This window comes from Botryllus schlosseri, chromosome 8 (genome assembly GCF_051294905.1).
Source record: "Botryllus schlosseri isolate E-star chromosome 8, Bs_hap1, whole genome shotgun sequence".
NCBI lineage: Eukaryota > Metazoa > Chordata > Ascidiacea > Stolidobranchia > Styelidae > Botryllus > Botryllus schlosseri.
The window spans coordinates 22,337,581-22,352,268 of record NC_137243.1 but is presented as its reverse complement, the minus strand read 5'-3'; the positions used below and the strand labels follow the sequence as shown (position 1 = coordinate 22,352,268).

Genomic DNA, 14,688 nt, shown 5'->3' with positions numbered 1-14,688 from the left:
GATCGTGCATATAGCCTCAACCATAATTTATGTCATAGAAGCTACCTCGTCTCCGTATATAGGTTGGCTACCTACGTAGTTTATATGTCCAGTTCATGCCATGGGCTAATATGACTGGATTTGCATTTAGAACAAAATCAATTTAAACAAAAATGTTTAAAACAAGGTTCGATTTTAAAACATTGATTTAAGACATGACGTCACGAATATTGCTGTGAAGCCTCACTGGATTGACATTACTAATCGAAGCAATATGTTAAGTACAGCTCCTTTGACGAGCTATCGATACTATCAGCGTTGAACCGAATATTTTAGGCTCATACAACATGTTTTTTAGAAAGTATTTAGGCAGTTATGGCGTAATTTTACAACTTGAAAAATCACAATTTTCTTTCAAATGACTTTTGTTTATAACACTATTCAAAAGACGTTTTAAACAAAGTGCAACCCAACATATGACTCTATTACGAGGCGTCGAGACAAAGTGAGCAAATAGAAACTGATGCTTCACGAGTAACGGTGTTGTATTCAGTTCCAGTGTCCAAGGTACAAGACTACAAGTAGCCCTTCCGAAGCATAAATCAGAATATATACAGAAGTTTTTAAAATTAAAATTACTTAACTAGGAACTTCACTCTATTTTGAATTCTCTACTAGTTTCTGACGATTAACCTTCCGCGGACGAGTATCGGCCAGAGATGGTTGGCCTTTAAATTTTCTTTTGTTTATGATGAGGCAGTATGAGTGGAAAGTACGTTTATAATTATATTCTTTGACACCTGATCAATCCGTTGACATAACGATCAGTGTTACGTGTTAGTTAGTTTTGAAGATTTACAAGGATTTGTGCGCGATGAAATGACGACTTGAACATAAAATATTTTATATAGTGAGGTTTTATATCACCCGAATTCACCACAGATGAACATACTCTTGTATTTATTACATTCACCAAGTTTGGTTGAGTTGGGATACGATATTTTGGAATCCGGAAAGATGAGTATACTTTACCAAAACCTAAAAGTTGGTTGAACGACTCTGATTTTGACATATTTCCTAGAAATAATGCTGTGAAAAAAATAACCACTATGATTCGACTGCCGCATTACCCACTATTCAAGTCGCATTTGTGATGTTGACTATAAAAAATTAAAAAGTTCATTTTCCATATTTGACTCTCACGTGACCCGTCGTTTTATCTCTTTTAGGCCCAAATTGATAGTCTTCGGCGGTAATTCTGCGTATTTTAGGCTAAATATGAGGATCAATTGTTAAAAAAAAAGGACATTTGCGCGAACAGAGGAAATTTCTTTAAAAATGATGGCCAATCCTCCTGAAGGAGGACATACGGTGACCCTTGGTCAAACCCTGGCACTCAAACTATGGAGCAATCTCTTGTTACCGATAATTTTCATACAGCTCAAAAAGTACACAGATGCACGGCATGAGTTACAGAGAAAGGCATCTGGAATTCGATTTTTATGGTTCCATACTTGGGAAAAGAACTGAAAAACACGACGTTTTTAACGCAGGACAATGCCTAACATCCCTAACCGGCACCCTATATCCATATATCAACTTCAACCGGTACGTGAATAGATGCATCATGTTGTTCATACACAAATATGTACTGCAACTCAGGGTTTTATTTAAATGCCTCACCACTATGGACACGTTTAGAAGAGCTCCAAAAAATATTGCGAAGGGCGAGTTGATTGTGTTGCCGGGATACGAAACAAAATCATCCATCGTAACAGTTGACATCCATGCCATCGCGGGCAGCACTGTGCAGAGCAATAAGAATCCAACAATTCCGTCAGCTAAGGCCATCGACGCTTCAACGAAAAAGTAATGCGCAGAAATAAGATAAATGTAACATATATTCGAGTATAAAGAAATTCATGTTTCTATGGGTGTCGCAATATTTGGTGAGAAAATATTCCTGCCGAATCACTTATATATCTGTCACATCCAATGCTAAGGTTAAGTAATATTGGCTTTCTATAGCAGAATATTCGATTGTGAGTGAGCAAACGAATTGTTAATTGGCAGTATTGCTGGCTTTTACGGATAATGGATGATATCTTCCTAGTGTTCGTAAAAAGTCCACTCTTTGAGTCACAAGTCATATTGAGTCTTTGGGCATATTGACTCAAGTCAACTTTTTGGAAGACGGCTCGAGCGAAGTCTAGGCAGTCAATTTTGGAGTTGACTCAGGTCATGTCCAGTTATCGAAGTCCGGGACATTATAATAAATCCGCCGATCAAACCGATTATTCAAGTCATTGTATTTAAGTCGATGATTGAAGTACGGACTTATTAACTATGTGAATACAACGTGAATTCAGTAACAAATACCGTAACTATGGTTGCATAACGGCGCGGTATCGCTCACAATTATACATAGAACAGCTCAACTTCATTGTTAACTGTCTATAAGTCTACCTGTAGGGGAGATGTGGTACCGATGGATCACTGGGACCGAAAATACTTTGAAAATTCTCTATGATAATTCCATGATTACACTCCGTGAACTTGTCTACAATTGCATGCTGGCAAAATATTTCCTCACATACAAAAAAATTCGACGTGAGCGAGCTATGGGGTCTCTCACAGATGTTTTTTGTTTTGGGGGGTGTAAAGTAAATTTAGATCGACATCTACATTTTTCTTTGTAATCTTCAACACAAACAAACCAGCAATCATTTTTATTGTGAAGTGTAGGGCTTGTATCAGGCTATATAATGGCACCTATTATTTTTTTCAGTACTTTCCTTGAGTGGAATTTTTTTCGATTCATGTATAAAATTCGTAGGGTGGGGACCGATGATACAATAGCCAAATCAAGCAAAATAATCAAGCATACTAATCATGAAACAAATGAAACATGCCTACGTATAGAAAATCTTTATGTAATAATTGCATATGATGTTTTATCGCTATAACGAGGTATTTGGAAGTCACACTGTCGATTTTCGGGCAATATGTATGTACCGTCAAAATTATAAGTCCGAGCCTGAATCGTATAACGTGATTTTATGACAACATTTGAGTTAATATTTATTCTATTTTTTGACGGTTGCGATCAAACATTCTTCTTTGGCTTGCTGTAGCTTAGATTATAATACTGAGCAAGAAAAGTTGTCACATCTGAGTTTTTGGGATATATGTGTCATAGGTCCCCGGGTGGTGTGCCATTGGACCCACCGGGTGGGGACCGATGACACGTTCGAGCAACAAATTTTGAACGTCCATAAATTTTTTTTGAAAAGACGGATATTCATATATATGTGCGCGATAGGTAGAGCTTGTATCAAAGTGCTGAGTCAGCAAAAGATCTGCTGTTTTCGGCTGAACATTTTGAGGCCAGCGATCATTTTCCAATTTTTGATCCATCGGTACCACATCTCCCCTACATGGGGGCACCATAGATCCAAGCATATATCAACCATGGTATAACCAGGGCCAAAACAGTATTTCGACACCCCCCCCCTTCCAAAAAAAGAAAAATAACACATTGGTCTTGCCCCCTTTACGATCAGGACACAGATTTCTGGATGCATCGTTCCCCGTCATGAAGGTGGGCATTTTACCACTACCAATAAAACACTTTTTACTGTTATATGGGTTCTGCGTGCTCGTGTACGCAGTCACGCGGACCGCGAACAAATTTCGTCTTCAGGATTGAATTTGTCAGTAATATAGGTAATTGCTATGACTTTGTGATCCTCTCTATCTAATGGTAGAGCTGATGGATGTGTTGACTTCAGCTAGCGAGCGCAGGATTATTCCGCGACTATGGACAATTGACAATTGGCAATATAAATATTGATGGTTTCAGCCATCATGCAGTGGTCATATTCTGCTAAGGTTCCGTTTGTTGGCCGAAACTTCGCGAAGTCGTTTGTTGGCCGAAGCTTTAAAAGTTTTGGTATGTCTTGGAGCGGTATTGAGGGCTCTGGGATGTATATTACATGATAAGTATGTTTTATTTTCTCAGAGCGCTGGGGGTACCTATAATAAATATTATGTAACACATTAAATTAAATCCCGCTACCGGGTCGTAAACCTATCGGACCTCAACACAATGAAGACAACTTCATTTAACCTCTGTGCTGGGTCAGTGGTTCTCCACCGGACCTGTCGGTCCGTGAAGCATTTTCAGGGGTCCGTGAGACCTCCAAATTTGCAAAATGATTGGTAACCAGATTTTAAATTTCTAAAAGCAAGGAAATCACGAGGAAGCTGTGCTTCATCACTGCTAAAACTTCCGGAGTTATATCCACAGAAATATTGTCTGATACGAAATATCCCAAATGTCGTCGGTAGTGGTACGCGTAATTATATTACCTCCGCTAACTCCTGTCTTTTTATCAAATCGAAGGCGCGGATTTTCAAAACACCACCACGTATTTCGAGCGGCTGCTAACTTTGCTTTGGAATGATATAAGTCAACCCGAATTCTACGTATCTAGTAAAATGTTGTTTTCAGGGCCATTCATTTTGTTGGTGTTTATCACTCGCCTACAGTTATTAATTGCACAAGACATCAGGAGACTGCTGCACGATAATTGAGAAAAATTTGCACTAAAACTTGAGGAATCCGCGGGAGTCCGTGACGGCCCAAAAGGGGCTCACGAAGATAAAAAATTTTGAAAATCATCTCGCTAGGCGATAGAGTGATTATATATTTGGTTTTCTATTATTTCTTTCTGCGATTAATTAATTAAGTGATATTGTAAAATAATGATAGTGATGTATCAGAGAGAGAGAAATATGATATTTTTTTTCGCCTGCACCATCGAGATGCTTTGACGACGGAGTTGCGATACGGCCCCATGAGGTCATCTAGTCTCCTCCATGCTATCCGTGATTGCTGAGCGCCTAGCAGGATAGCTGCGGATACCAATTTTCGAGTCTTTGGTATGACCCGGCCGGGGATCGAACCCACGACCTACCGCTCGAGAAACCATTACACTATCTCGCTCAGGCATTTTTAACCCTAGACTGCTCAGGTTGGGGTCTAAACGACCCCAGGCTAACAAAAATGTGAGCCATATTTTTATGTGCGGTCGGATTGTTCTTGCCAGACATGTAATCCTCAATGGTGTTATACACTATCATTCGGAATAAAGCATTAGCTGATTATCGCTACTACCTCGGCGCAATGAGCTATTGATTGCGCATGGGTCTGATTTTGCAGGTACAGTGGGCAAACTAAGTAATTATCTCATCATTGTAGTCGGATGGATTTCGACTTTTTGTTGCTCCTTGGCATTGTTTCTGTCACGTGCAGTCAACGAGGCATGACGGCATGCTTCCAGACCTCGTTGTTGGTCAGAGGAAGTCAGTTATATCTGGATTGAGTGTGGAAATAATGCGCTGGTTGACGGGAGAAGAGGTGTTAGCTGAACTTACCGAACTTGCTATATCGTCCGGTAGTGAAGGAGACGAAGAAGAGTATATTCCGGACCCTGCAATTTCTGAGAGCTCTTCAGACGAAGAGCAAGATGATCAAGAAAATCCCGAAGAAGGTGAAGCTGGCAGTGGTTGGTTAGGAAAAGACGGTACCACGTTTTGGAGAAAGACTGCTCCGACTGCTAGTCGAAGAAGTGCAGCGAATATGATAAAATTTTCACCGGGTCTCACTGGGCCTGCCCTAGAAGCTGATAACTACATTGATTATTGGAAGCTCTTCTTTACACCACAAGTGATAGATTTACTTGTTGAATTTACAAACAAGAAGATTCCTGAAGAAGCCCAAAACTACAAAGAGAAGTACAGGGTCGGGCCAACTAATTCGGCGGAGATGGAAGCTGTCATTGGTCTTCTTCTTCTAGCTGGGGTTCATAAAAGCTCAAGATTGTCACTTGATGAGTTTTGGGCAGATGACGGCACAGGACTTGATATCTTCAAGGTAACAATGTCATGCGAAAGATTCCGATTCATTTTGCGATGTCTTCGGTTTGATGACATTACCACACGCGAAGATAGAAAAAATGACAAATTGGCGAAAATTCGAACAATATCGGATATGATATTGAACACCTTCAAGAAAAATTACGTGTTGTCTGAATTTGTGACAATTGATGAAATGCTTTGGGGGTTTCGAGGACGTTGTTCTTTCCGACAGTATATTCGAAACAAACCGGCAAAATATGGCATCAAACTACATGCCTCGTGTGATGCAAAGACTTACTGCACCCACAATTTTGAAATTTATTGCGGGACGCAACTGGACGGGCCGTACAACGTCGACAACTCTGCCAAAGAAGTAGTGACACGGCTGGTGTCTGATATATCAGGATTTGGCCGAAACATCACATTCGATAACTGGTACACCAGTATACCATTGGTGACGTCATTGCTTCACGACCATAAACTGACAGCAGTTGGCACCCTTCGAAAGAACAAGAGAGAGATACCTCCTGCGTTTATCTCTCTGCGGGGGAGGGAGGTGTACAGCAGCATTTTTGGATTTCAAAAAGATATGACACTGCTGTCATATCTTCCAAAGGCCAAAGGCTCAAAGAAAATTCTTAACATGGTGAGCAGCCAGCATCACGATGATAAAATTGATGTAAGCTCTGGTGACGCTCGGAAATCAGATATAATAACATTTTATAATCAAACAAAAGGTGGCGTCGACGTGGCAGACAGAATGGTGGCAAACTATTCCTTTTCTCGCAATAGTAAGCGCTGGCCTCTGACAATCTTCTTTGGATTGATGAACTTGTCTGCATGCAACGGCTATATATTATCTTTGCTAGCTGAAAGTAACCGCGCGAAGAAACAAACACACAGAGGATTTATAGTGGAAATTGCACTGGCCCTAACAAAGAAAAATGCAGTGTCCAGGCAATCAAATACTCACTTGCGCGTCCGCACAAGACTCGCGTCTAAAAGAATTTTTCCGGGAGAAGACAGTAAAATGCCACCAGCAAAGCTCTCCAAAGCTGCACGTGGCAGATGCTGTCTTTGCGGTAGAGCACAAGACCGGAAAACAACCGAGAAATGTGGAAAATGTGGGGAATTTGTCTGCCAAGCACACTCTGTGAAAATAGTGACATGTCAAGAGTGCATGGAGCTGAAGGATTCGGATTGAATCTACTTTGTTGTTGTCGTTGTTACTCTGTTGTATTGCTGCATTGTCTTGTATTGTCTTTTTGTTATTTCTTCGTTATTAAAATTAATTGGTGGGGGGTGTTTGACCCCATATCGCCATTTGCGTATTGGTGTTACGCCAGAGCGGGAACTTTTAAATGGGTATAGACAGTAGGGTTCAAAAAGGGAAGATGAATCGTTATAACTTCATGCAAGAAGTTATTAGACAGCTGTATAGCGAAATTGGTAAGACAAAAATCATATTAACTGATGGGGTCTAATCGACCCCACCAGAGCGATCGTGTAACGATATTCCACCTGAGCAGTCTAGGGTTAACATTGTGAAAAAGGAGTATATTATCCATGCGACTTGTATGTACACAGTGGAAAAGTCAATAATATACTCAGTTACTGTGATGTTATCGTTTCCAAATGTTACTACCACCCGCGAATAAATTAATCTAAAATTTCGGTTAAGACGCTTTTACATATGTGCCGTAAAGTACTAGGAATGTGAAGTCCCATTTTATTCTCATTCTGATTTGATCGCAAACCGTTTGGTCGTTTACAACATATTTAATACTTAGATTCTCCTAATCGTCATGGGTTACTGTTTTCGGTCCGATACCAACTTTACATAAATCATTTAACTTTCAAAGCTTCTCGATCGTGTCTACTCAGTCGAAATCTTGAATATTCGGATTGAAATCGCGTCAATACTGATGCCCGTCAAAGTTACAAGGTAACTAAGCTAGATTGCGAAAAGTCCGTCACATACCAAACCTAAACACTATTAAATATTCAACATCATTAAAATGAGCTCACCTTTTATGGCGTGATGCTGTTTTCTCATCGTCGGATTCGTGGCAACCAATCCAAGTATTAAAGCATTTACACTTATTATTGCTCCCGCGAGTATAGCGACAATCATTCCAAAAATCACAGCCGCCCACGGTTTAGTGCAAAACCAAACATCCACCTCATTTTTACACAGCTCTTCTTCGAGAAAGAGGGGATAGCTGCATAGCCGGGAAATATTGGAAAATTGCCTTTGAATGGTAAACAGTTAACGAATGGGTATGGTTCAACGGGTGCGTATTAGGGTTGTTCAAAAATAACTTTGTTTTCCGGATTACACCCATTCACTGAGTAAATTGTCAGGTTACCCTAGGGCAATTCCCTGCACAGACAACCGATGTTCCCACCACTACCTCTCCAAATCTCCTGAAATTTGGTACACGCACAGATGAGCTAATTCCAAACAGGATGAACTTTATTTTATGAAAATTGGACTTGGGGGTAAAAAGTTACGTCACTTTGAAAATTGACAATTTTCTGCTCATTTCGGCTCTGCACTTTCAGGTTTTATCAATGCAATATTCAAGAAGGTGTAGCTAGATGTTTGACGACAGTTGAGATACGGTACTTGGATTTATCTGAAGCTTGTCTGATCGTCTATATTTCCAAGTAAAATTTAATGCCCTGTAGGTTAGGGCCAAAGGTTAAATTGAGGGGGGATTTGGTCAATGGTCTAAAATCAGTCAGGCGTTACACGATTTAGATTGCGGATTGCTCAAAAACATATTAAAATATTTTGGAAAATAGGATCTTAAATGAAAGTTTGCTTCAAGGAGACTTCGTTCATAGCTGTTTGATTTTGGCTATTAGACTGTAAAGTGATGAAATTGCAGTTTCAAGAGCACACTTCATTTGCACATGGAAATGCAGTAGTAGTAGGGTGCGTTCGGACATCGAGTCTGGGGTGTGTGTGGACATCATGTCTGGGATGTGTTCCGACATCATGTCTTGGGTGTGTTCGGACTGTGTTGCCATTGAAACGTAGTGTCTGGGGTGAGTTCGGACTGTTTTGCCCCTCGGACATCGTGTCTGGGGTGGGTTCGGACAGTTTTGCAACTCGGACATCGGGCCGAGGGTGTGTTCGGAATGTGTTGCCATTCGGACATCGTGTCTAGGGCGTGTTCGGACATCATGTCAGGGGTGTGTTGCTACTCGGGCATCGTGTCTGGCGGGGCTCGGACATCATGCCTGGAGTGTGTTAGGATTGTGTTGTCAATTGGACATCGTGTCTGGATATTTTTGTGCTGCGCCAGATATGCCTCTGACCTGATATCTGCGCACAATTCTTATCCAGACATGCTCCGAAGCTGATGCCTGCGTACTAAATACCTTCAGGCATTGTCCGAAACGGATATCTGCTCACTTAGTGGGCACAGACATACGTCAGACGTGATACCCGCGTACTAAACGACGCGTGACCTATATATGACCTCTTTATTTGCGGTTTTTGCTTATATCTGCGAGAGCTGGGTATATTCACAGTAGTGATAGCTGAGTATATCCACATCCACAGTAGTGATAGCTGAGTATATCCACAGCTATCACTACTCTGGATATACTCACCTCAACTATCACAGATATCACTACTGCGGTAGTGGAAATACTCAGCTATCGCTACAGTGGATATACTCAGCTTTCGCAGATATCAACAAAAAACCGCAAATATAGAGGTCATAGGTCAAGCGTCGTTTAAGACGCGGGCATCACGTCCGACGCATGTCTATGTCTATTAAGTGCGCAGATATCCGGTTCGGACCATGCCTGGGGGTATTTAGCACACAGGTATCAGCTCCGGAGCATGTCCGGATAAAAATAGTGCGCAGATATCAGGTATGAGGTGTTCGGATTGTTTTGCAACTCGGACATCGTGTCTTGGGGGTGTTCAGATATTATGTCTTGGGTGTGTTCGGACTGTTTCGCAACGCGGACATCGTATCTGGGGGGAATTCGGATTGTGCTGTCACTCGGACATCGTGTCTAGAAGGTGTTCGGACATCATGCCTGTGCATGGTGTGTCCGGACTGTGTTGTTACTCAGACATCGTGTCTGGGATATGTTTGTGATGCGCCAAACATGCCTCGGACCTGATATCTGCCACTATTTTAATCTGGACAGTGGACATGCGTCGTAGCTCTTACCTGCTGCGCACCAAATACCCCCAGGCATATTCCGAATCTGATATCTGCGGGCTTAAGGGACACATACATGCGTCAGACGTGATACCCGCGTCCTAAACGACATTTGACCAATATATGACCTCTATATTTGCGGTTTTTGCTGATATCTGCGATTGCTGGGTATATCTACAGCAGTGATAGCTGAGTATATCCACATCCACAGTAGTGATATCAGTGATAACTGAGTATATCCACAGTAGTGATAGCTGTGGATGTACTCAGCTATCACTACTGTAAATTTGGATATACTCAGCTACCACTACTGTGGATATACCTAGCTATCGCAGATATCAGCAAAAACGCGTCGTTTAGGACGCGGGCATCACGTCTGACGCATGTCTGTGTCCAGATATCCGTTTCGGACAATGCCTGAAGGTATTTAGTGCGCAGGCATCAGCTCCGGAGCACGTCTGGATAAAAATAGTGCGCAGATATCAGGTCTGAGGCATGTCTGGCGCAGCACAAACATATCCCAGACACCATGTCCGATTGACAACACAATCCTAACACACTCCAGGCATGATGTCCGACCCCCCCCCCCCCCGCCCAGACACGATGCCCGAGTGGCAACACAGTCCTAACACACCCCTGACATGATGTCCGAACACGCCCTAGACACGATGTCCGAATGGCAACACATTCCGAACACACCCTCGGTCCGATTTGCAAAACTGTCCGAACCCACCCCAGACATGCACGATGTCCGAGGGGCAAAACAGTCCGAACTCACCCCAGACACTACGTTTCAATGGCAACACAGTCCGAACACACCCAAGACATGATGTCGGAACACATCCCAGACATGATGTCCACACACACCCCAGACTCGATGTCCGAACGCACCCTACTACTACTGCATTTCCATGTGCAAATGAAGTGTGCTCTTGAAACTGCAATTTCATCACTTTACAGTCTAATAGCCAAAATCAAACAGCTATGAACGAAGTCTCCTTGAAGCAAACTTTCATTTAAGATCCTATTTTCCAAAATATTTTAATATGTTTTTGAGCAATCCGCAGTCTAAATCGTGTAACGCCTGACTGATTTTAGACCATTGACCAAATCCCCCCTCAATTTAACCTTTGGCCCTAACCTACAGGGCATTAAATTTTACTTGGAAATATATACGATCAGACAAGCTTCAGATAAATCCAAGTACCGTATCTCAACTGTCGTCAAACATCTAGCTACACCTTCTTGAATATTGCATTGATAAAACCTGAAAGTGCAGAGCCGAAATGAGCAGAAAATTGTCAATTTTCAAAGTGACGTAACTTTTTACCCCCAAGTCCAATTTTCATAAAATAAAGTTCATCCTGTTTGGAATTAGCTCATCTGTGCGTGTACCAAATTTCAGGAGATTTGGAGAGGTAGTGGTGGGAACATCGGTTGTCGGTGCAGGGAATTGCCCCCTAACATACGCTGCCCAAAAAAATTGGTTCAAAACTAACAAGTATAAACAGCCGCAAAGCCAGTAAAAATTTTAATTTATCTGAAAAAACTTTAAAAAAAATTGTTGAGTTTTATGCGAAAACGATGCAAAACGAATTTGACTAAATTCCAGCTAGTGGAAGCGGAGTTATTTGAGTTTTTCCTTGATAATTCCCGGATTATTCTTGATTAGTGGATAAAATCCGGGGATTTCATGCGGTTGAAGAAAAAATTCAAATTTTTTTTTTAATTTTTCTAATAAATTAAAAATTTTGATTGGCTATGCACCGGCTTATGGTTGTTAGAATTGAACCAAATTTGATGATCAGCGTTTTATAGAGTAACCTGATTGTTTAATCGGTAGAAAGAATTTTTTTAAAAACCTAGAGCATATTGTTCAATTTTAGTTATGCGCCAGCATTGCATAACATGCACACTCGGTGTGACGAAGTGTAGGGGAGACCGGAGAAAATTGTAACACTTTTTGTATGTCCTAACATTACGTGTTTTTTCTAATGGAAATTTCATTTCCAACGATTTATATAAAGAGCCAACAACTCGATAGTTGATATAAAAACTGAAATAAATCTCAATCAACTATCGTTTCAGGATATTTTGGGTCGCGAAAATCGCCGCTCAAATGTTTCAGTCGCGCCGTACGAATGGACAATTGAAAAAACGAAATGAACGACGAAAACGGGAGCAGAAATTGTATACAAGAATCGAATACAACATCACCCTTCGTGCTTTCTCTATGAGCTCATAGTATACCGGAAAATATTCATTCCATCATCTACCTACACATATTCTGGTGCTGCTGTTATTCAGCGGGCAGAATAGGTCGGGCCTTCGGTCACCTTCATTCAACGGGCTGGAATATCTTTGATGAATGGGCCGATGATAGAGTAGCAAAACGAGGATTCAACAATGTGTGAAATTAAAGATAATGGCCTTCTTCTGCTTTGTACAAAATTATAATAAATTGTTCATACCAAATGAAAAAAAGGTATGTGGGACATGCTCAAAGTCAAGGGATTAGGATTTAGTCATGGTCAAGTTCATAAGTGACCATTGAAGGTCGACACACCAAAAGCCGGTGAACATGCGGCCCGCAACCCCGTTCTGTGCGGCCCGCGAAAGTCTAAAGAAACGTTGATAAAATTAATAGAATGGGTACTACAAATCGAATTTAATGCAGGGACCTTATAAAAGTTTTTTTAGTATATTTCACCATGATGATTCTAAGGCATTGGTTCTCAACCTGAGGGACACGTGCCCCTTGGAGTCGTGAGGGTATCTGAAGGGGCTCGCGAAGCTGAGCTCAACTGAAGATTTTTTCGCGCTCCGCGCGATTCATTTCCAGTTCATAATTATTTAGTATGAATTTCATATATAAAAATCTCTCATCAATAGTCGTAACCTCTCATGCCGCCAAACTATCCGTTAGGTTCGCTATAGCATCCTGGTTATTATTATTATTGGTACAACACAGCGGCGCTTATCGCTTTTTTTCAAGCTATGTGCTGCCACGACATGAATTGTGATAATGTTCATAGTGTCTTTGCCTTTCGTAATCTTGGGGACGGCTTTCATTCTCTTCTCCCAGCCACCCTCACTACCACGCGCCCCCAGCGTTGTCTCAGCTGCCGACTTGTACCACGGCTCACTTTTCGGTCTGGGCTTTTCAACCCACTAGCCTAAGCATATATATTATCTCTATGTCCTGACTATATAATCAAATACCAGCAATATTGCGTTTTGGTTTATAATCCTAATTTTATATAGTGCGGCCCGCGAATGGATTCATATGTTGAATGCGGCCCGCGAGCTCAAAAGTTTTCCCACCCCTGATCTAGATATATAACGTTGTAACCAATTGATTTATTATTATTCTGAACAAATTATGCCAGACCACAAAAAGTTACGCAAGTATCCAAAAGTTCGATTCTTTCAAATTATTCCAGGTTTTCATGTCGTAGCTCAACGTAACGTCAAAAATGTTAGGAGATGAACTACCACGTGCGCAGTTAAAACATCCCCTAGTTACATTTGTCCCCGTTCTCCCCTACGAATAATTCGTCGACGATAACCAGCTGTATTTCATACCGATCTCTTTCATAAACGGGTGCAGCAGCAAGGACCACAATGTCGTCGAGCTCCGCTAATGTCCATGGTATCGGGATGTCGACGAGGAATCTTTCATTAAGTGCACTACCTTCATTAACATCGCTTGAACTTTCTTCGTTGCTTTGCATGCCACTATATCCGCTTGCAATGCCGTAATCGTGCATAGCGATAGAAATATGAAATACGGCGTTTGCAATCTTGGTTTACAAATGTTTCAATACAGTAGGCTCACCATATTCTGGAAATCTAAAAATAGGACACTTTTTCAGAAAACTGCAACTTGCAAAACCGGAGTAGAGTTTTTTCCCACTTTTTGATCGGTTGACTAAAAAAAGGTCATCTATTTCGCTCAGTGCTCAAAATACCGTTTTTCTCTCCACATTGCCAGGTGGATGACTAAAAAAAGTCATCATTTCGTTCAGAGCTAAAATCACCGGTTTTCACTCCGAAATACCCTCCGGAGCTCCACTTATGTGCTAATTTGCGGCATATCACTCGCAATTTGCTCCAAATCTGACCTAAATTTTCAAAAAAGTCAAAAAAGAGGAAAAATCCTCTTAAAAGATGACGTATGGTCAGCCTACAATACAGTATAATCAGGAATTACCTAAAATCCGTAGCCTGTGGTCACCTAAATAGCTGTTCGGGTTGAAACATACCGAGATGCAGCCTATAGCAGCAAAGTTTCATGATAACCATACACTCTCAATAATTTATACGTTGTTTAGTTGTAATCGGCCGAACTGCAATTTGAGCAGTTTTGAAGAGAGTCCTGCATTGAGCTCAATCAAGCTACCGAAAACAGCTTAGTATTTATATGGCAAAGAGTTACCTAAACACATCGAGATCAATGGTGATCGGTTGATACCGAGAATGCTATCACCAAGAATGGTATTACGGAGAACACGCTTTCCGATATTAGATCCATCGTCCATCCATTACCAATTTCATGATCTACACTCTGTCACAGGCCTTTATCACGATTAAACCC

General features: G+C 41.3%; 1 protein-coding gene across 1 annotated transcript in view; it reads right to left on the bottom strand.

Moving 5' to 3' along the window:
- LOC145444434 (uncharacterized) overlaps nucleotides 1-14,225 on the bottom strand; it is a 34,099-nt gene extending 19,874 nt beyond the window's left edge. Inside the window, exons 1-3 of the mRNA XM_080322415.1 lie at nucleotides 13,677-14,225; nucleotides 7,930-8,153; nucleotides 1,663-1,835 (exon numbers count right to left, since the gene is read on the bottom strand). Coding sequence (XP_080178541.1) covers nucleotides 1,663-1,835; nucleotides 7,930-8,153; nucleotides 13,677-13,861 — 582 coding nt within the window. The 5' untranslated portion in view covers nucleotides 13,862-14,225. The remainder of the gene's footprint in view (nucleotides 1-1,662; nucleotides 1,836-7,929; nucleotides 8,154-13,676) is intronic.
- Nucleotides 14,226-14,688: the final 463 nt, after the last annotated feature.